The sequence below is a fragment of the Vanellus vanellus genome (assembly GCF_965231255.1).
Source record: "Vanellus vanellus genome assembly, chromosome: 9".
Lineage (NCBI taxonomy): Eukaryota > Metazoa > Chordata > Aves > Charadriiformes > Charadriidae > Vanellus > Vanellus vanellus.
In genome coordinates this window covers 1,661,313-1,684,484 of record NC_138914.1, presented here as the reverse complement: position 1 = coordinate 1,684,484, position 23,172 = coordinate 1,661,313, and the positions used below count along the sequence as shown (strand labels likewise).

Below are 23,172 nucleotides of genomic sequence, written 5' to 3'. Positions count from 1 at the left end.
TGGGCCATCCAAGAAACGGGCACACGAGAAACAGCGACGCAGAAGGCAGGAAGAACCGAAGGCAACTATTCCAGAGGCAGGTTTACCCCGGCAGACTGAATTGCTCGGGTGTGAACATCAATGGCGGTGAATGCTTCCTCCCAACATCGCCAAGCGTGGCTAGGACAGGTTCCCTCCTTCCTGATAAAAAGTTGATTAGGGCAAGTGGCATGTTGAGAGCTGCCTGACAGGCATCTCACACCATATTCAGTGGGAGCACTGGACTTTGAAGAAGATTTCCAGTTGAGGAGAAACAGAAGCGTATTTTAAAAAAACCAGCACAACCTGGTGCAGGTTTCTTGGCTTCTGCATCGTTCATCTGTTCTCTTACAGAATAGTTATGATTCACAGCATTAGAGTCAGGTCAGCATTTCTGTAACAAACGTTATTAAAGATTGGATTTAGCTTTGTTTTTTAAATTGGTTTTGAGCTATAACCGAGTGCACAATGTCGGCATTTTTGTGTTTATAAATGTAGGGAAAAATAAATATGTAAGGTTTTTTCACAGTACTCTAACTCTAGAGCAGCTTTGATGGAAAAACACAATTACAAAACAGTTTATAGATTAGCAAAATAAACAATAACAGTAAAAAAAACCCACAAACAAAAAAAAATGTGCACTATCTTATAAATGCTGCGGTAATACACATAATCACTCAGATAAACTCGTCACTGTATCTAAATCTCAGTCCTTACTCTGCAAATAAATCCATACACGTGTACCCCATTTGCTCCTTGCAGTTATAAGATCCGTTTTCCTCGCCGGTGCCCGGAGCTCCCCAAGCAGAGACATGGGCATACCCACTGGACTTCCAGCACAGTGAGCTGGGAGCACCATGAGATACCTGTTTGCAGAGGCCAGGGCAGCAAATCCTGCCCAGGCAGGGCTCGGTGCACGTGCGGATTACCTGGGCACGCTTCCAAAAGGTCGCATTTGCTGTGTACATACTGTGGAGTTGGTACATACACCCAGAGCTGGCGTGTACAGGAGCATCGGTAATTCTCATCAGGACAAACACAGAAAAAACGTGAACTCTGCCTGACTGAGGTTTTCTCTTTGTTTTTTTTTGTTTGTTTGGTTGGTTGTTTTTTTTTTTTTTTAACACAGGGAAAAAAGGCAATCCTAGTGCAAAAGGTGCCTTGTCTTGGAAGATCAGAGCATGTAGGTTTTGTGGTGAGAAATATACCAGCGATGATCCCGTATTTGGGAGAATATCTCAAAGCCCAATCGGAGAATCCTGCAGATAAACTAAATTAGCTTACAGCATATATAGCAACCTTCCCATGAAACACCAGCTCAGCACAGCAACTGCTCTTCCAAATTAATTTCACAGCTACAGTTCACCGCATTCCCCTCTCTTTTTTTTTTAAACCAAAATTCTTAATGCAGCGTGTTGGGGGTTAACATCTTTTCCAAATTTTCTTTTCTAGTAAGCACTACAAGGAACATGAATCTGTCCCAATAAAACAAAAGGACGTTCCTTTCCCCTCTCCTCCCCCCAGTAACAATTTGCGGGTTGGGCCCTGTGATGACCTGCCCGCCGGATGAAGCCAGGCACCACAAAAATGTATCTACTGGAAATCAGTAAGGAATTTGGATTGTGTAATTTTCCGACAGTCCTATGCTGGTAAAAACAGTTTCCCCGGAGGTCACTCACCTGGGTTAATGGTGATGAATTTGTTATCTGAAGGGTACTCCTCTGGAATTCTGTCCTCCTTTGGAGGAGGTTTTCTTGTTGTCTCTGGTCTTCTTGGGATCTTCCCCAGGTAAAGGTCGTTGGTGAACGCTGGCGGCACTTGGGTGGAAGGGAGCGGCTGGGGCCGAGCGTCTGCTTCGGCAAAGCTCTCCTCCTCGGGACCTCCAGCCGTGGGGGCAACGTTTTGGTTTGGCTCTTCACCCGGTATGGTTTTATTTCCTTCCTCCTCGGCAGTCCGGTTGGGGGAAGCCGTGGCCACGTTGGACTCTGTGCTATTGCGTGCCTCTGTGGCCGCCGTCACCCTGTTTTTCTCCTTCTTCTCGGCATCCTTTTCTTCCTCTTCCTCATGCTCCCGCTCCCCATCCTCGCTTTCACTCTTTTCATCCTTCTCCCCCTCCTCAGTTCCCTCGCCGTCCTTCGTCAGCGCCGAGTCCCGCTCTGGCCCTGGGGCGGCGGCAGCGGCAGCCTCGGTGGTGGCCACCACCGGCCGTCCTGCCTGCTTGCTGGGGGCGGCCGCCGCAGGGAGCCGGGTGGGCCACACGCTGCTGGGGAAGGAGGAGATGCCACCACTGCTGAAGCCCAGCCCCGCCAGCAAGGTGCTGGTCACCACTGAGGCCACGGTGGCCTGGCTGCCGCTGGAGGAAGGCCCCATCCCTGTGGCCATGGACACAAAGGAGAAGGGGAGCCCCGAGGAGGTCCAGGTGGAGGAGCCGGAGCTGATGGGAGCCATGTCAGCTGAGGAAGCAGGAGATGCTGTGGGCTTGAGGAGGTCACCGGCAGCAGAGGGGAAGAAAACACAGCAGAGAGCATCAGCAGGGGCCCTGACATGCTACCTGGGTCATTTTTCTTATGCTTTTCCCTCCCTTTCCACACACGTGCCATTCTGGTTGCTATTCTCTTAAAATGAGAGACTTACGCCAGCTGGATGCAGGGCTGAGCCAGGAATGGGACACGCCACAGAGCTACATCACAAGCCACGAAGGGAGGAAACCTCCCTGCACTCACCACTTCCAAAAATCATTATCATCAAAAACATCTTTATGCTTATCTTTATTTTACAGCGGGACCTTCTCCACCCACGTCACCGGTGACTTGTGAGTAACGTTTCCTCTCGGGGTGAGGAGGATGTAAAGGAGTTTAATGAGTTTAGCTGCATTACTCACGGTGCTTTAATCCTCGGAATACAGAAGTTTAAAAATACAGCGTTACATAAGGGCTGTCCCAAAATAAGGGCTGTGCTGCCAACGTGAGCATCGGCGGCTGGTGGGTCTGCTCTGGCAGGGAACTCTGGGTCTTCCCACACACATTGTGAGGGCCTCGAATGGTACTATTTTTATTTCTTTAATTTACCCACCAGCACTATTCTCCTGAGGACTGGTGCTGCAGTGAGGCATCACTGTCATTAGGAAAGACCTGCAGCATGGCCAGCTGGGCGTTCGTGAAGGACTTGGAGAGCATCGGGAGCCCTTCAGCAAGCCACCACGACCTCTACCAGGACCACCAGGCTGTGACACCCACGTATAGACTCAGCTTTCCCCATCCACAGGGCTCTCCCGGGCCACCACCAGCAACCCAGAGCCGGGGCTGGCACTGCCCCCTTCCCTCGGGGAGCTGAGAGGAAGCAGGGAACGAACCATGGGCTTTCCACCCCCTGCACCCTGCCACTGTTATTCTACTATCAACCCAGTGCATGTGTGCTCACACGAGGGTCTCTGTGCACACTTACGTATACTCTACGGGAAATAAAAAACCTCGGTATATACTTAAAGAACTAGGCAAATCATTCCCCTTCCTGAATTACACGCAGAAAAAGACACTGAAGTGCGTTGACTAAGCGCAAGGAGTAATTCTGTGGAAGAAGGGGTCAGCAGTTCTGCCCGGACAACCTGACCACTCTCCCTCCCTGACTTACTGAAAAATGCCTCACCTTCCTGAATTCATCAGGAAGAGGAGCGTTAGCTGGAAAAGTACGCATCAGACAAGGACAAAAAGGGCTAAATAGGTGCTACTGAACGTTGACCAAAACTGTCAAATGTTTATTTTTGGAACTGAAATTTGTAACTTAACAGTATTTCTGCACCTCTCTGCAATTCCTGGTTTCAGGCAGGCTGTGTAGTCGAAATGCTGCAGCAAACCAAGAAAGGCTGCTTTCTCACGTTATTTTTGACCAGCTGCAGTCACAGAGAACCTGAGATCTCAGAAGAAAACCTGTGCTTTAGAGATTTCAAGCCAAAACTTTAAATAAGCAACTAAACATTCAGATACTTATCAGTGCGAATCCCTAAGGCACTGTGAGATTTGCTTTTCGCTGGCACGTACAGTCTCAAAGCTGGACTGAATATTAAAATTTGACAGCAGGTTTTATATGTTTAGAATACCTCTATACATCATTGAACAAACATTAATCATTCAAATTCAAGCTTTGTATCTGTTATTTGCTTACTAGGGAGTATATCAAACTGGAGCAGAATAAAATCAGGACCAATGTATTTAGAGTAAATTCAATGGTATGAATTCAGTCCATAAATTTGACTGAACGATTCAGTATACCGGATGCCAAGAAATGTAGGTTATGGATAGTTTATGTTAAATAACCTAATAAGGTGCTTTCAAAACTGAAACAGTGTATTCCAGTTTTTCTGTAAATGTATCAACGTTCCTGATTCTGGAATACAAAAGTCAGCTTCAGTGACTCGTTACAGCCTCACCTGAACTAAAATTACAACCAAGAGCTTGTGAAGGCTTTATTCACACAAGAGGAGGTATCCTTAGAGCACTGGGAGAGCAAAGATGCTGCGCGTGAAGCCTTATTCCTGTTGCATATACCTCCGGTCACCCAGTTAATAAAAGAAACTAAATTTATTTCCACAGTTGTCATTAAGATTACAAATCCCCTCTAAACGAGTTCAATAGATATTTGGGAAGACTTTTTTAACACTTGGCTCTCCAGCGGTCAAAGCCTCCCGGAGCACGAAGCTGGAAAACCCAAAGCCCTCCAAACGGTTTGGGTACGTTATAAAACTTTTTGTGGCGGGTCCGAACAACCCCCTCCCCAGGACAGCCCGGTCCTGCCGCAGATTTACAACATCGTGCTGCCACCTGGTGGGAACGCCACCCCAAATTCCCGCTGCCCGGCCGCGCTCCGCGGGGGTTTAGGGCCGCGACTTACCACTCCCGTTTTCACAATCCTGGTCCCCTCGAAAATTCGAGTGGTGTTAGCTGGGAAGCAAAGAACAAGAGGGCGTCAGCGGGCTGGGAAGGGAGGCGGCCCTACAGTTGCTAAGCAGTCGCTGAATATTGCTACTATAAAATACAAACGCGGGTCTCGGTTCGGAGTAAAAGCGACTCCGCTCGTTTGCTATTACTCACCTTACTTTGTACTCCCGTGTAAAGACAGATCCTTTTGTCTTTAAACCTGGCAATGCTGGTTTAAGTGCACTGTCAGAAAACACACGCTCTCCTTCAAACCCAAGTTGGATGAAACATCCCGACTGACGCGGGAAGCCACAGCAGCGGATGATAGCAGTTTTTTCTGCCCTTATGATGATGTTATCATCATTATTTATTAATGCTTATCTCAACTACGACTATAATCAGCCTCTGGAGAATGTTTTGAAAGCTCAAGTGGATTCTTTTCCTAAGTTAGAGCTTGGGTACAGCCAAAGATTAGAAGAACGGCTGCTTTTTGGGGAGACGTGGAAAGAAACGCAACACCTATTCCCGTTGCAGATGCGTGTATCACTTCCGCTGCTTTGAACACTGTGTTAGAGTATCCAAAGGATATCTGGCAAAACTGTCAATAATGATTTACTCTTAACTGTAGTTAAATAGGTATCACGGTCAAATTTCAAGGAATTTTTCCATTCTATCACATCTGCCAAAAGAGGCCGTAATCAATTAATATAGAAGTTTCTGACTTCTGCCTGGCACTTAAAGTGAAGTCCAAAACACTGTGCTGAGGTACTATGAAACGGAGAGCTCCATATGAAAGATACTGCTTGGACAGGACGTTTGTAGTCCGATCCCCGCTCTCCCGGCAATGCTGCTAACGCCGTGGTGTGACACTGGAACAGAATTAAATTGTGCCCACAGCACGATATCCTTGAGATGCTAAGTGCTAACAGAGCAGGACTAAAACCTCCATGTTTTCCAAAAATCACACTTAAAAACACGCTTCTCATTTTGTTCCATATGCAGCATCAAATCCAAGTGACTTAACTCTTTGCTTCACCTTAAGGATTTAAATTTTTAACTCTCTGCTTGTGCTGGTTTTCCATTACCCATTCCAAGGTTTATATAATTGTGAACTGGAGCGGGAGGGAGTGCTCTCAGCAGAATTGAATTTTGCCCTACTTAATAAAAAAAAAAAAAGTAGTAATAAATTCCTAGGAAGGAGCAAAATTTCAACATTTAAAAACCTCAAAAAGCATAAAGTTCTACCAAGCCTCAGCTTTACCAGATTCCTCCAACAAACTTAAAAGGAAATCCATGACAAAGGACAGCTTAGCATCCGGTTCTTTAGGTTTCATTTAAATATGTATGTTTTGGAAATCACTGAGGTTCTGTGCAAGGTAAAACCCGAACGTCTCCACATGTGGTTGTCAAGGTAGGACTGATCTCCTTTCCTCTTACATAAAACAGACACTGATCAGACTCACATTCTGCTATCGCTGTGCCTCTGATGCATAAGTATCTCTGATGAGTTCGTTTTAGAAAACTAGTACCGAGAATAGCTCTGAATTCTCCTAAAACCTGAAGTCTGCCAGCAGAGATGTGTAGGCAAACCCTCATCACTACAAACAGGACCGATAAAGTCACTGGCCACAATCTGAAATTAGCATTATCTACGTGCATTCAAACAGCTTCTGAAATCATTCCGCACATATTGCACTCTGCAAAGAAAATGTTAAACACACACAGAGTCATAATGCGAAAATATGTATGTGGTTGTTTTACCTTGAAAGAGCATAGTCTGGCTAAAGTCACTACGCATTTCATTTCGGCAAACTGCTTGAACTCTGAACAGATAAAGGATGTCAGGTGAGACATGGCTAATGATGGCCTTCTGTTTAAAAAAAATAGATGTTATTCAGTTTTTTACCCCCACAGTAATGTCCACGATCATTCTGAAACATAAAAAGCATTTGGCTAACACAGGACGTTTCTGCCATATAAGACAAACTTATTTCTAAACAGAAGTATTCGCTGGTCCCCTGGAAGAGGGTAAGACCACGGTCAATGACTTCCCTGGGATGAAAGCGATGCACCCAGACTCTGCTCACGAGAAAGAAATGAACGCGCCCCACACCCACTCTGGTGACAGTATTCATGCCTGAAAGTCTCTGCTGTCCTCAGAAAAAACTGACCTTACAGGAATTAAAATGATTTTCTTATAGGTGGAGATGCAAGTCCCAACCTGGAATAAGCCCAGAAAAGTCACTGTGTGTTCAAACTGACTATTTATTTTGCAACAAATTCGCTATGGCGATTTGATGCCGGTGGCCTGTGTAATATGATGGCTCAGCACCCTGCACTGGGATGTCCCTGTGCACTTTTACACCTGAGACACTGCCTTGCTGCCTGGCAGCTACTCTTCTGTGTTGCCTTAGTCCATGATCACATCAGTTCGTGTCTTGCAGCAGACAGCACCGGTCACTTGAAGTGCGTTTTCAATTTCAAATAAAAGTGCGGGTCACTTGAAATACCAGCGATCTCTTTAGCAAACCACTGTCTAGCTCTGTTTCAAGACGGGACAGCCTAGCTGCCTCTGCTAGGGCACAGAAAGCAAATTGCACTTTCCTCTGAAAAAGAGGTTTTTTCTTTCTTTTGCCCCTAAAATAGACTGATCTGTCATTGCTTTCTTAACCTCCAAGCTCTGCTGCACCGCACAGGGGCTCACTGCAATTTATTTCCAAGCTATCACTCCATCACATCCTCTGCACTTTTAATTATTTCTTTTGCATAAAACAGGACACTGTCACTGTGCCCACCTCATTTTTGCTGATTAAGGCTCTCCTCCTCATACCTGATTAAAAAAATCTCCCTTAAGAGTGTGAAGTTATGACAAGAGAGAGGTTACAATACATCATAACCTTGGGTGCCTTTCAATAGATTCCTCTCTGATTTCGTGAGGCACATCGTTCCCTAATGTGACCCAGATAACAATGTCTAGTGGGGAAATTGAAAATATAAATGGAAATGAAGTAAAAGAATCTTCATCTAAGGGAATAAGAGCAGTATTATTGTGTAACTGATTGAATGGGCCCAGAGGACTGTGTATTTGAAAAAAAAATACGATAACAGTCATTAGGAATAACACTCTGTGCTGCTGCATTTTTCATGTGCATATACAATTACTGATTTCATTATTCTAGAGGCTTTCTTTGATTAACAATAAACGGAGGCCTTTCAAACCTGAGTATGTCACTTTGATTTTATATGCAGAGAATGTTAAAGACCGGTACAATACTTGCTTCCACTTAGACAAGAATGACAAGCAGATCAAATCCTAAATGGAGGAGAGAGATCGGTGTTTCCATCTGTGCTGGAAGCATCTTGCTCTTCCCCTCTTTTTCTCCCACCGCCAGCCGTAGGCAGCGCTCGTACAGGGCCACTCCGCAATAATCTTCGCGCCCTGCCCGGGCAACTCCTACTGCTGGCGGCGCTCACTGCCAGAAGCTGCTCCAAAGCCTGCAAGGGGCTACGCACAGAGAAAAGGCTGAGCCCGGGAGCAGATTCTGGGGGGATCGGGCTTTTAATGTGAAAATCTGTGAGCTGGACACAAGCCAAAAGGTATTAAGAGCCTAACTATTTCCCGAGCCAGCTGCTTCTCAGCAACTGTACATGAAAAGGTGTCTGCAGATTTAGTCCTTTATGCGCTCACATAAACTATAAATTCACACGCCAGTGTTTTGGGTAGTCTGTTAGGCAGCATTCAGCTAACGCTGAACATTTTCATAGCAATTCTTTGCGAGTTAAACTCTAGCCTGTCTTTAAGGTAACAACTGCTTTCCGCCTCTGCTTCCTTCTACTGCGAAAATAACAATATAGCTCGATACGTATGTCTGGGGTTGATGCTGTGGTTTTACCAGGTCCTTGTCACTGTCCTTGGTGAAAGTCTTCTCTTTTTCGTCTTCGTTTTTAGTCCAGCTGTAGGAGATCATGTAGTTCATGATCGGAGGGTGGTAGATGGTTTCTGGCTGGTTCCAGGTTACAAGCAATGCTGTCCTGTTCACAGGCTGCACTTTCATGTTGACCGGGGGAGTGCTGCACGCTAAAAAAGAGGAGGAACAAATATGAAGCTCTCCCAAATAAACGAGAGAAAACAGACAAGAAGAGCTGTGCCTCACTCCAAGAGCCATTTTTTTTCCTTAATGCCCTTGCCTACAGGAACAGCTTAGACTGCAATCTACGGAGACCAATGGGATTTAACACCACCTGCAGCTGCTTTCTGCTCTCCAGAGCAAAGGCAGCGCCCGTTCTCTGCAGGCAGGCTGCTCCGTCCTCAACTTCTTCCCTGGCCCACGCTCTCCTGCTGTATGAAGGGGATAAACACTCCGGTGTGCTCTGCAGGCCCCGGAAAGAGTTGGAACCTCTGAGAATGTGACGCTATTGGGTCAGTAAGTGTTCTCCTCTTAACCCAGTAACTTTATACACCTCTTTCCGTATGTTTTCCGTCACAGGATTCTCAACTGTTTTGTCAGTAACGTACCACCAGCACAGGGAAGAGTGGCACTTGATGGTCCTTGGCCATCTCCTTCTCGCAGAGGCAGAGGAACCCTCCAGCCGGCCTTGAAAGCTGCGCCTCCCTAACCCTGCCCGCGGCGGGGAGGCACAAGTTACTTCTCCCCCAAGCTTACGTCGGTGCGGACCTCCGCACAGCAACAGCTTAACCAGCGCGCCAGAACAGGGCTCTTGCTTACTGCGGACACCAAACCCCAAACCTGGGCAGGGAAGACCAAGCCCCGGCGCCAGCCCAGCCCGTACGCCCCGGGAGGAGCGGGCGCTCAGCCCCCTCGCAGCCGCCGAAGAAAACCCTTTTCAAGCCGTTGGAATGTAAAGGTCAGGGTACCGAGGAAGAACGCTAGATGGCACTCATATGCTACCGAAAAAGTGCATCGTGCACTTCCCGACCGTAGAGAGTTTAGATTTTTCCCCCAAGCTTTAAAAATCATGTTTAAAATACACAATTCAGGGCAGATTCTCACATTCTCTTTCCCGATATAAATTCTGAACCAAGAAAAATCACTTGCAATGATACCTAAACGCATGTGCCGTGGCAAAGGAGCTGGTCTCTCCTGCCAGGGAAAGTCAAAAGTGTCACCCAGCCCATCACGCTGACACTGTTTGCAGAATTATTTTTCCCAGTACGACTTTTCCATTTAAAGCCAACACATTCAGCTTGTTTGCACTCTGCAGGTATGTGACTGCGTGTGTTTTTGGCCATTATTTCTCTTCTAAGGAGTCCTGGCAGCACTGAAGGGGAGGAATGTCCATTCCTGTGCCTGGACTGGCAGGTTGGTCATGTAGCTCTGCTGTTACATTACTGAAATAGCTACAGTTCCTAAATAAAAATGATTAAATGCAGTAAACACCAATATTACCAGTACAATAGAAAAATACCTGTCAAATGCATTTGTGCAGTTATAACTCACATTTTGTAGCTTGCCTGAACAAGAGAACATATACTGCAGAAATACACTTGGGCAGGAAAGATCTTTGGTGTTTGCTCCTGCCATGAGCGGTGACAATCTTGCAGTTTTGCCGTAGATCCTTCTGCTCAACCCTGAAGGATGATCCAGCAAAGCAAACAGACTCTGCAGTACCTCATATCGTTGACAAAACAAATATGAGTTTCTATTTGCACTGAGTTGAAGGGACTAAAATGACATTCTGCTGGCGATGCCGCGAAGCCCCAAGCAACACCTTGGTCTGCTGCCCGCAGACCCCTTCCCTCCTGGTCTCTGTAGGGTGCCACAGAGCACGGCATGAAGGTGGCCAGGACCCGGCTGAGAGGGCACAGCTGAAAGTAGTTGCTCTTGTCACTATTTAAGAGCTTCACGATCCTTGGTATGCCTCTCCATGCTCACCTCTTCCCGCTGAGATAGTCAGATCAATTCTCACTGACATCACTGTTTATTGATAACTGCACCAATAAATCATAACTGCCCTCTTTGAAGCTCTTTGTCATCACGGAATTACACTTCAAACGGCCAGGCCAGCCTTTATCGCTCCACCTAATCAAACCCTAGCAGAGATAGGAGCCCAGGGTGAAGGACTACCCAGACCTAGAGGTCTTATCCAGTCCTCCTCCTCCAGGAGGCCGTGCAGAGATTTATATATTCAAAATAATCACGCATCAAATTGTTTTAGAAATAATTCACCTCACTTCATGAGGCACAGAGAGGTCTACCTCTCTGCAATACCCCTCCGAACCATGGCCAGCCAGCTGTTTGTCGGACAAGGACCCCGAGCCACCCCTGGGAGAGGGGACCGTCACATCCTCTCTTCCATGCCACTCCTTGCCGCCAGCTTTGGTGCCGTTCAGAATAGCTCCGGCCAGAGGAGAGAAGTGGGTATTTCCCAGGGGTAAATAGGAGACTCACAGACTCAAAGTTAGAAGACCCTCCCTGACCCTGCACCCCGATCCCAGAAGGTCATGAGCACTTTTCAGCAGCTGAGTGACCCCAATGACGTCACCAAGGCAAGTTTAGACGAAGACAAACCTCATTCACAGGCAGCTAAAAGGAGACTGAATTTACAACCCTGCTGTTTCACAGCAAATATCACAAAATTTTCATGACTTAGCATGACTGTGTTCCAATTACTCCAAGGCACGTCGCAGTACCTGATGTAACGAAGGAATAACCAACCTTTTCTGTTCAGCCACTTTTTTGGTTTTTAACAGATTATGAACAGGCAAAAAAGAAATCTTTTTTATAAAATGAAACATATGGTTTTATTAATTTAACCAAACCTGCTCAGGACCCAATGGAATAAAAAAACATTTGAGCCAATAATTCAATTTGATAATTTAATTAAAGTGATACATAATAACATAGCAAATGTCTGAAAGGCAAGAAAAAAAGTGTAATGATTTGACCATCTATAAAACAACTGGCATTTTCCAGAGATCTAATTTTCCTTTCAATACGCTGTGTGCCTCGCATTTTTGAAAGAAGATAGAAAGAACTGCAGGCTCCTTGCCTTTTTTTTTTTTTTTTTTTGATGCTGAAGAACCTCTACTGATTTTGCAAAATGTGCAGCTGAAGGACAAATAGAAATGCAGGAAGAGGTTGGGATGGAGAAGTTTGCATCTTCCTCTCAACTGAATCAGGACACACTAAAGAGAAACACAAGCTTTTTTTTTCTTTTTTTTTTTTTTTTAAAAAAAACAGGCTAAATAGGCAAAAAAGCCTGTGAATTCATGATTGCTTGAGGAAAAAAAAAAAAGAACCAAGACCAACAACCAGCATCATTTCACACTGAAATAGCATTGCAGCTATTTTTAGAAAAAATATTACTAATGCTGTCTTTTAAATTCAGATCCTAAGGGATAATAAAAATATTGCAGGGGGGTTTCAGGATAACTTTCTGTGGTGTAATGCAATAGTGAGCTGAGAGATACCTGACCTGGCCCTGCGAAGGTCTAGTGGGACACCAAAGCTGCTACGTCCTGGCTCGCGGACCGCCCCTGCCAGGACTCCCGGAGGCAGAAAGGCTTTGCCGAGGCCACAGGTCTACATCTCGGAGGCGCTCAACGTGGGCAGCAGCAGGGGCATGCCCTGCAGCAGGCGGCGATGCCCCGAGCGTGGCACGCCTCGGATCCCTCGGAGTGGAAAAAACCCCAAACGCTCACCCTCCCGTCAGGGATAACCTGAACTGGGAACCCGGCAAACACGCTGCCTCCTGCCTCATGGGAAAGTCGCGCAGAAGAGGGAGGGTGGCGCGGGTGCATCTGGAGGAAGCCCTCCGACCTGACGCGGGGCAGCCTCAGCCGGCGTCTCCAGCTGTCGGCCCTGTGCGGGGCTGTCTGTGAGCTCCACACAGTCTTTCCGCTGCAGATCAGCCCGCCGGGGAAGGCAGGGGGCAAGCCAGCATCTTGGCTAGCTTTGTCTTCCCGGGCTCACTCAAGCCTGGAGAAAACCTGTTTGCCACTCGCAGACAAATGTGGCACGCTAACGCAGTCCTAAGCGCTGGCCAGGCCAGCCACACAGCGGAGAATTATTGTCTTCATGTTAAAAACATTCCAATGGGCTGGAACAAACAAAATTAATTTAACAACTCTGCATTCATCTCTCCCATAATTTGATTTGTATGTCGTATTTGGCTACGTAACCTCCACGAGGCTTCCCTAACTGAAGCCTGATAAAGCTTAATCCGAAAGCTCCTGGCAGCTCCGTTTCAAAGAGCTGAAAGGAAAAAAGGGGGCTCACTGTTCTGCAAAAATTAACCACTGATATTAAGATACACCCATGAAGATACACCACGCAGAAATGGCATGTAAAAAGAATATTACAGCCTTTTTTTTTTTTTTTTTTAAAGCAGCCTACATTTCTCTTTCAAAGACAGAAATGCAAAACCAGCCAAACTTTCTGGGTTTCATCACGCTTTTTGCATATGCTACCTGCGGTTATAAAAAGGGCTATTTAGGGAAAGTTAGAGAGCGCATAAAAAACATGTATTTGGTTATTTCCTGTATACCTTCTCCCTCTAAAACAGGTGCCTCATATGATGAATCCAGCGGCACTGGGCTCAGAGGGATTTATAAAATCCTCTAAAAATGTTCTAAGTTAGCTCTTCCATGCATAAAAATGTCACCACTTTAAAGGCAGTTATTTCTAGCTGTGCTATGCCCTCTTTTGGAAAATACCACTCTCTCCCTCCTGCTGCACGTCTCAGCAATGCGAAATTGCCGTTCCTCTCTCCAGTACCGTGGGATACACGTTGTGTGATGAAACCCGGACAATTTTCAGCACAGAAAAGCAACGTGCCAGCGAAGTCCCGAATCCCTCGTGGCGAGGTGGGCAGGCATCTTCTAAGGCAATTCCTACGCGGAGGGAGGAACCATCGGCATCAGGATGTGCCCACAGCACATTCCTGGCTCAGGACTGCTCAGAGGTAGCTAAAAGACAGGGAGACGGCTCTTGTCTTGCTCCGGGAGGCTGCTCCTGGCTGTAAGGTGAGAGGGGCTTCACTTCTCCTCCTTTTTCTCGTACGTGTGGGATGAGCGGCAGGAAATAGCGTTTCTCCCTTACAAAGGAGGAGGACAGAGGATGGTCGATGGGGCATTTCTTCCTACATGCTTAGTAGGAGGGAAACTGAGAGGTCAGTACGGGGGTTTCATGCCCTTCTTCCCCATAAGGGCGAACAAGTTGGTGCCAAAGCTCTTGGGGAGAGAGGGTATTTCTTTCCCCTCTGCCCCAGCACAGGGAAGGAGCTGGAAGGGCCAGTCCCGCAGGACAGAGGGACCACTTGCTGCTGTTGCCGTAACGACACCCAACTCAGCCACAAGTTTCCCTGCCAGCCGATTTCAGAGGAGCCCGAAAACTGTCATTGATGCCTATGTTATCTGCAAAATACTGTGCTGAGTTTACTGAGCTCTGCAGCCCCCAGGAACCCGGCTGCAGACAGGACAAAAGTGATGCCAAGAGAGAAGAGAAGAAAAATACTTTCAACTATGTGTATCTATACACACATGCATATATAGTCCTTCTCATTATTAGACCCTCAAACTTCAAATAAGCCCCGAAACGCAAAAATATGGGTTGTACCGCAATGAGAAAACTCACACCTGGTTTCGGTGCCGTGCTGTCGGTGCCACGGTAAGGGAAGGGCTGCGGTGCCAGGCTCAGCTGCCTTGCACTGGCGTGGCTCAGTGGAGGTGCCTGGGAAGAGACTCCGATCCCTAACAAACAACAGTATTCTTTGGGCTGTCGGATTCAATCTCAGAGTTCAGCGAGGGCTGTGCTCCCAAAGGATAACAAATAGACTACGAGGCTCATATGCAGAGACAACACAGGCTTTAATACATAGAAAAGTGCTAAGAGGCATACTTACAACATTTTCCCCCTTCTCCTTTTACTAAACGTTCGCAATTTTTTTGCTTTGCTTTAGTGTACATTGTTAACGTCTCAGAGTGCTTATAAATGACATTATTAATATATAAGGATAATTGCTTTAAAGAGAAGCACACATTTTTCCTTTACCTTTGCCTGCACTTTGCCAGCAGGCATTCGCAGGCTCCGGAGCATGCCGTACACACAAATATTTGTGTTGATCTTCTTCAAACCACAGGCAGAATGTAGCTAGGAGACAGACTATTTATCTTCCCTGCTCTTACCTTTCACTATGCTTCAGACAGACAGGGCTGTTCCTTAAGGTGCGAGGGACACCGACAGCCGCCGCGCTGGTTGTACGAGCCCTGTGAAATAACCTCATAGGCAAACCGGCGCGTGGGGCGCTGCCCAGGGAGGGGGGCTGGGCAAGCCGCATTTGGCCCCTCTGCTGCCTGCCCGTTTCCCGAGGTGAGCGCACAACCGGCGTTCGGATTCATCCCTGGCACGGCTTGCTTTGGAGCGTCTGAGTTTCCCTGGCATCACAGCAACAGACCCCGTTTTACTGCCAGGCACGGACTGGGCGGTTCACTACGCTGTGCTTGAGCCCAAACATTGCATATGTTTCACAAATACCGTTTCTCCGGCTGCGGCCCGAATCCTCAGCGGGTGCACATCAGCCTTGCACCGTCAGAGGCCACGCTGGGCTAAACTGACGTCCGCCCAGGATCTGCCCTGCAAGTGTTGCGTCTATGTTGCACGCGTGCACGCCGAGGGCGGCTTGGGTTTAGAACGTACACCTGTCCCCGTATCTATACAGAGCGTCTGATGCAACACGTGTGATCGCATTCAGTGGCCCGTGCTGCCTCAACACAGGGAGAAAGGAGGAAGCCCTGCCAGAAGGACGCGTATTTGCCACGTTAGCCAAGCCGCCCTTTCCAACGTCCTGGCGAGGATGGCTGGGACCGGGGAGCACAGGAAGAACAAGCCAACAGGGCTGGTAGAGCATCCCAATACGTGCCTGAGGGATGCCCCAAATCAGCCCGGGACAGCAGCTTCCCTTTCATAGCTTCTGGAGGCTTTTTCCAACGCAAAGGATGAGCTGCAGGCACTCGTGGTCCAAGGTACCATCAAGACTGACATTAAAATCAGCGCTTTTGCTGGACCGGCAGGTAGGCAGCGCAGAAAGGAATTCCCTGCAGGTGCAAATGGAATAAATCATCAAGCTCCCTCACAAGTACTCAGCTCTTCCAGCTTCGGCGGCAGCTGTGAACCCAAATCATACTTCAACTTTGACACTGAATTCCTCTTGCTCTTTTGGTTTGGGCCCTTTATGAACTCTACGCAAGTGCGAGCAGTTACTCGTTGTTCACTAATAAATGTGCTGGGAAGCTGTCCGGGGCCTTCAGGCACAGGCACACGTGCCGCTCACGCTGCAACCACACAGAAGTTACTGCAGGCGAAACCGGAACCCTGCAGCGCAGAGCCACTGCCAGGGAAAGCATGAGACCCGTGTCAGGTATATGCACCACAGCTCTTTATACCCGAGTCCCCCTCAACACGGGTCAAGGGTTTTTCCTGAAACGCTTTGCCCGAGACTCTTCAGAAGGCAGCAGCCCGTCCTCTCCCGCCTACACAAGGACCCAGCCCTGCAGAGCAAGGCACGGACCAGACGGAAGGGATGAGATGTGCAGAAGGAGCGCACTGATTTCTGCCTAAAACGTGGTTACAGCAGGCACGGGAGGTGCACGCCAAAAGAGACTCTGGCAGCAATAGCTGAGTCCACTTACTCGGAGCACTGGGGCACAGCGGCAGCCGGGCAGGTCCACAGCGCGAAGAAGATGCCGGGCAAGCAATTAGCAGCACGGTGTTCCCACCCCAAGCGCAACCTTTCGCACCCAGCCAGTCTGCCGCACCACCAGAAATCCTGATAACGATACACCGATTCATCTGCACCAGCACACTGTAGTAGGGCACTGACCTGATTAAAGGGGAACGGAATCGGGAAAGGATAATCTTCGTCACAAAATGAAATAAAAAAGGAAAGCAGGAAAATTCTAGTTATCCAAGGAAACTGGGAAGAAGTTGTTAATTTATGAAGAAATCTTCCAAGATTCTTCCAAAGGACAAGAACAACCAAGTGTAATGGTAAACGTATTGAAAATTAACTTTAAAAGGTCCTTGCTTATTTTCATTTTCCCTAAGATATTTCAAGAAAATAAATAGTTATCATTTTGTTTTAGCAATCCCAAGTGAAGATTTCAATAACGTATCTCTTTAAATTTACGTTTACTACGTTGTTGTTTTAGATAGATTACAGTTATTGCAACGGAGTATTTTTTGTGGTCATTTAGGTTTGACTAAAATACATAAACCATAATCTGCAAGAGAAGAATTTTTCTGCCTAACACTCTTTTTGGCCTCCCAGAGAGAACCCGAGGGCACGAAGAGACTGCAAAGTTGTTTTGAGAGAGTCCTCCTAAAACAGGGGCGTTTAGAAAGCAAAACCAGATTACCAGGAGTAATAACAGAGGCTATAAATGAGACAAATAATGTTCTCATTCAGAAATGCTGCCGCTGATGCTCTAAACTGTCTGCCTCAAAATGATGACGTCGCTGCATCGAATCTCCAGAACTTTGGATGCTGCGGCAGCGGGGACGCGCTCCAACGCAAGGATGCCACGCCATGCAGAAAAGGCAATACTTTCGCGGGAGGCCTGAGCTTCATTTCTGGTGCCAGGAGCCGCGAAATGGCGAGTATGAACTCAACTGCTTTGCTTGAGCAGCGCTGTACTTTGACTGCAGGTCGATGGCTGGAGCCGTGCCTCCAGTGCAAAGCACGCGGGAGGGAAAATCCAAATATCGTCTATCCACATTTTAGTGGCATTAAGTTACACGGACTTCCAAACTGTGTATCACTACCACTTAAAAAGAACAGTAAGGAGAACGATCGCCTGTACACTACTAGAGAAATGTCCCAGCTGTTAATTTAGAGTCCAAAGCTAAGTAAGTTTTACTAGAGTGAATTTATGACTGCTCATTATTTAACTTAGTCTAGGATCATAATTAAAGATGGTACTCTAAGGCGAATTCCCACTGATGGGAAACAGCATCATTTGAGACTCCAGCAAAGAGTAATCAGACACCTTTGGGGAAGTAATCAGGCATCTGTGAAAGAAAACTCTGATGTCAAGAGCCCCTCACATGGGATGCTTGTTTAAGTGTTGTGAGCCTTGCAGCACGTTTAATGAGACAGAAAGGTTAAAGGTTTTTTTTTTTTTTCCCCCCAGCGTTAAAAAACATAAAGAGAAAGAAACAACGCTTGATGGTCCTAATCAGCGGCAAAATAAAATGGGCAAATATGGTCGCACATGGGGTACAACCTAAAACAAGGAAATGAAACACCTTTTCCTCCTGAGCTTCAGTGCCTACACCTTTGCCGAAGAAGGTAACGTTTTGTAAATACATTTCTGCTTGGTGGGACAACTTGTGAAAGTAGTAAGGAACATGCAGACTCGGGTCCTCGAACTGGATGGACTTTTATGTAAAGATTCTGTCTATTTGTCCCTGAAGAGCAATGCACACTATTAAACTGATAAATAATTAGGAATCCCTCTAGCACAGCTGCTTGAAAGCCGCCCGCAAAAAGGCAGGAGCACAGGATGTGATGTGACGGAGCAACACGGTCCTGAGCCACAGAGCACAGGCCAGAGAAGAAGGGAAGCAATTTTAACAGAGATGGTCATGTGTGACAACTCAACACTGCCACTGTCACCGATACTTACAGTATCTCATGAATATTTTACAAATACATTCCCAGTTTAATATGCCTGGGCAGAGAACCTCTAACTTTGCAAAACTTCCTATAAATCAGTACTGTAGCACTGGTGAGCCCTCTTGTTAAATTTTCCAGGGCTGATGTTCTGCGTGAGTTGACAGCACGACCCACTGCCTATCTTGAATCTCTGAAAGTTTCATCTTCTTAAAAAATATTGTTGTATGATGGTTTATCATCAATCCACCAGTTGCTACAATTACATAGCCGAACAGCACTCAACCTGAATGGCATATTTCAGAAATAAGATATTTAAAGATGATCTGTATGGTTTCTTGAAATAGCTCCAGGGTCAACTTAAGAATTAAGCTCAGCTCATGGGCTCTGATTCAGCAAAGGTCTTACGCATATGCTTTTACTCCAGGCATACAAGCGGTCCTCAAGAGGACTGTTTTAAATCAGCTTTTGCCGACAGGAGGAAGGAATGAGATAATGGAACCAAAGAAAACTCTTCTTGCTAAATACTAATACAAAAGGAAAACTGCAGTTTTCACTCCCAAGTGAAAAATTAGCCCTCTACACTATTTCAAAGTGGCTAAAATATTGTCACCGAATTAAAATGAAAATCAAAAAAAGAGGAGGGAGAGGAGGGTAGCTGCAAAACAAAAGGCTGGTAACGTTCGTATGGGCTAACAAAATGGATCCAAACACACTGACAGTTTTGGTTGACCTAAAATAGCCTTTCCCAGAAGACATTTTATTTACCAAATGCCACGACTTACAGGGCTTTGCTGAGGAAATACCCAGGGGACTGGCATAAAGTGAGAAATAGTTTTCCTCCAGTGTATCTGCAGGTTATGCTACTGGTCACGGTTCTGTGACCCGAGATAGCGTTGATAGCTGGGAGAAAAGACATTCCCGTTTGGTGCCAAACTGCTCAGGAGAGCACGTTTGTCAGTGGACAACTGCAGAGCTGCATCGCTTTGTGCTGATCTGAAATTCCCTATTCACCGGGGAATTCTGAAAATTATTCTGAACTTTATGCAAATTGTTCTGGGCACATTTTCCTCCAAAATAAGAAAGGCTTACATAACGAACGCTACACTGTTTTCTAGATTAGCAGCACTGCCCACAGACTTAATAGAGTGTGACAGAGGAAACAAATTGCAAAAATTCACACCGACAAACAAACCCAAACTTCCCCTCCAGAGCTGAAGACCATCACAAACCATATCACCTTGCAGTCAGTAAAAGACACATTTTCGTGACCTTGCCTTTTTCTAAAACACACAAATCTAAGCACGGGGAGGGGAGACAAGAGCCAGCGTGCGACAGCCATTGGTCGCATCGCTTAATGTGATGTGGAAAGCATCGAGATGCAGCCATGAGGTGTGCAGAAGAATCTGCATAAAATAAATTTGTTATGCTAACCCTACACTCTCATATTTGTATGCTAGGCTGCCTGGCTGGAGAGCGCTCCGCGCACTCGGCTCCTCAGTACTTTTGCATGAATGACACTATATAAAGAGGTACTGTATTTACTAGCTGAATAAACAATAGGTTTTGCTTTCACTCAAGTATTACGACTTCAACTCATTTTATTTATATGTCAGTAGTTCAGAATGTGCAGTGGACCAGGCACATCATCACTGTTCACCTTTGTCAAAGAAGGGGCCAGAAACATCCACGTTGTTATATCTCTGGAACAGCTATAACTCACGCCGGTAACCTTTGGAGGATATGCTACAATCCATTTTGTGTTAGCAACACTGCAGCAACCTATTTCTTTTTAAGTTCATGAAAAAAATGCACCTATTTTCAGTGTCCCCTGTCGTGCACGCAACCCAAAAAGTGACAAGTTGACAGGGCCGGTACAAAAAGACTGGCTGCCCAGCCATTAGCCTCCGATAGCAAAAGCTCAAGGGAAGAAAAATCACGGACCCTCGCATCATCCCTGGCTTTAGATGGGACGCTGAATGTTGTCAGATCACGGGAAATGCATGCCCCCCACCCGCGGGTCTCTGCTGAGCATGTCGTAAGCTCGGATTCCCAGGCAGGTACCAGCACAGAGCATTGCAGGACCTGGATCTGATGGGAGACGACGCAGAGAGAACCTGCTCTGGAAACCAGTCCCCAAGCACAGAAGGTGCCAAGCACCCAGGCGCCAACCCATCCAAAGGTGGGCTACCGGCCGTGCAGCTCCCTTGCTCCTGTAGACTGGCTCACATCATGTTAACTACGCCACGTGCGCCTGGTTGGATCTGGGCCTTAGAGCTCTTAAAGATCGAAGTCCATGCGAATCTTTCCAGTTATTCAAGCGCTCCTTCAGTACCGACACTTCCACCTTCCAGATCAGCCCGTTAACTACAGCCCTTAGCGTTTGTAATGCTTTGTCAAAATTGTGGGTTTCAGCTGTTTACTATGAGGGTGTAAATCACCTAAAGTATTTTTATTATCTTAAAAACTCATCCAGCGGGGCGAGGAATATGCAGGCATGTGGCCAAAGCAGTAAAATCTTCTTGAATATTATACCACATGTACCAGAGGTACCTTGGCTGCACTCAAAATAAAAACTAGCCAGTTTTGTCACTTTTAACATACGGTAACCTGTTAACTTTCATCACTGTTCTGGGTAAGTAATATGTACACAGGATATAACTGAAGAAATAAATATTGACACATGTTGCTATTAAAACACTGATTGAAAATTGCAGGCCAGAGCATCAGAGCGTAGCAGGGTTTCTTCATTCCCAAGATCTCCTTCTCACTCCTGATGTAAATTCTCCGTCCCAAGGCTGCCTTTAATGTACACGAGGTTTGTGTACGTGTATATTACATATATATCTAAATAAGCATGCTCACAGAATAATGAGCCCTGAGAAACACACTCTGCCAGCGCTCTCTTGGGAGGGTGAGGTTGCTGAACGCAGCTGTTTTCATGATTCACGCCTCTCAAAACTACGCTCCCTGTGCCTGGCCAGGTGAAAATGCCAGGTACGAGAGGCGAGCTTGTAAATCTGCTCAGCTGCTTCCTTCTGGCAAACTGCCCCCCTCTTCTTTACCTCTGCCCAGAACTGGTTAAGCACCAAGCACTGCTCGAGACTGCAGTCTGGGAAGTACGTGTCATTCCTCCTACCTATAAATAACACCATCCAATAAAATAAAGGCAAATAAAGGTAGTAAATGATATTTATCTCTCGTCTTATTTTATCCGGTACGCATTTCTCTCAGAATTCTTCATGTGCTCCTCTAGCCAGGGCTGTCTGCGCCAACGCAACGACTGCACCCTCCCTCCCGCCCCCCCCATCCAGCTCATTATCCAGTGTCTGACAGAAGCAAGCGCCAGCTGCTCTGCAAAAAGGCACATGAAACACTTCAGCAAGACATTAGAAAATCACCTGCCTATGAGGAAGAGGTTTTTTCCCCCGTCACCATTACCAACAGATTGATAAAAACGCTGAATTCAAAGGTTGACGGTTCTTCAAAAGCCTCGTTACTGTAAAAATGAAACCCATAACCACATCTGGATACTGTATTCCCATTCAAACACCCAAAGAGTCAGTGCTAATGGGGCTGAAATTTTACCTCTGACCTTGTCCCTCCACGTTTCCCTTTTGTTGGGCATCTCTAAGGCCCTACAGCCAGTCGGCAGAAACAGGGACATCACCGGTTTGAGACTTGCATATTCTGGGGCTTTTATTGCCATGGCACCTTGTGACGGCGAGCTTCACAGGTAATTGCAGGCACCCACAGGATTAGTTAATTTATTGACACGTGCCAACAAGGAACGTCTGCGCAACCCACATTATTTCTTTGGTAGCTCACAGCTATCCTTGACACCGTTTGATGACAAAGTAGACCAAAAAAATTCTCCTATTAGTCAAGCGCAAAATTCGTAAGTGTGATCTACCTTTGGAAGCTTCTGTGCCGAGTGGATTTTCCAAGATGTCTGTCATATCTTGGCTCCAAGCATCCTTCACGGCAGACTTGGACACCTTCCTGTTGTTCAGGCTTTGCTGTGGTCGGAAGTTATTCCTCAGGTACTCCACGGACTTGACGTGGTCTTGCTGCTCAGTGGTGAATATGGAGTAGAACGCCTCCAGCTGATGGCAGCCATCATGGCAGGGGAGAGAAAGGACATTAATTAGAAAAACAATGTGGTGAAATACGGGTCCCTGATAAGAAAGTAAAATGGCAGGAAGCAAAACGTTGATGCCGAGACTGATAAACCACACGGGAAGTCGGGCTGCCCACTGAAATCACTGCCAACCCTCTTATCTCAGCACAGTGCTTATCCTGTCCAACGAGGGAGAAGGCCTTCTGGCAACCTGTGGATGTCTGCCACAGGCAAGGAAACATTTGCCCTTAGACCCCTCGTCTGGAAGGATTTCATGTGTGACACTGCCACGCCAAACCCTCCTCACCGCTGGCACCACTTCGTTCACAGTATGGCCTCAGAAAGCGCTTCCAGGTCGTTCCACCCCAAACGCCTCCTCCAGGACAGGCAACGCTACCTCATCTCCGCATACCTTACGAAGTTTAGCCGCCGGGCTAAGCTTCACAGGCAGCTCTTGCAGCGCTTCCACAGGAAGGTCACCGCAGTTGT

The 23,172-nt window shown here is 46.8% G+C and overlaps 1 protein-coding gene across 1 annotated transcript in view; it reads right to left on the bottom strand.

Moving 5' to 3' along the window:
* The window catches only part of PTPRG (protein tyrosine phosphatase receptor type G), a gene marked incomplete at its 5' end in the record, with an annotated part of 415,116 nt that overhangs the window by 74,627 nt on the left and 317,317 nt on the right, over positions 1–23,172 (bottom strand). The window contains 5 exons of the mRNA XM_082487722.1: positions 1,698–2,496; positions 4,906–4,955; positions 6,693–6,801; positions 8,825–9,009; positions 22,477–22,669. Coding sequence (XP_082343848.1) covers positions 1,698–2,496; positions 4,906–4,955; positions 6,693–6,801; positions 8,825–9,009; positions 22,477–22,669 — 1,336 coding nt within the window. The remainder of the gene's footprint in view (positions 1–1,697; positions 2,497–4,905; positions 4,956–6,692; positions 6,802–8,824; positions 9,010–22,476; positions 22,670–23,172) is intronic.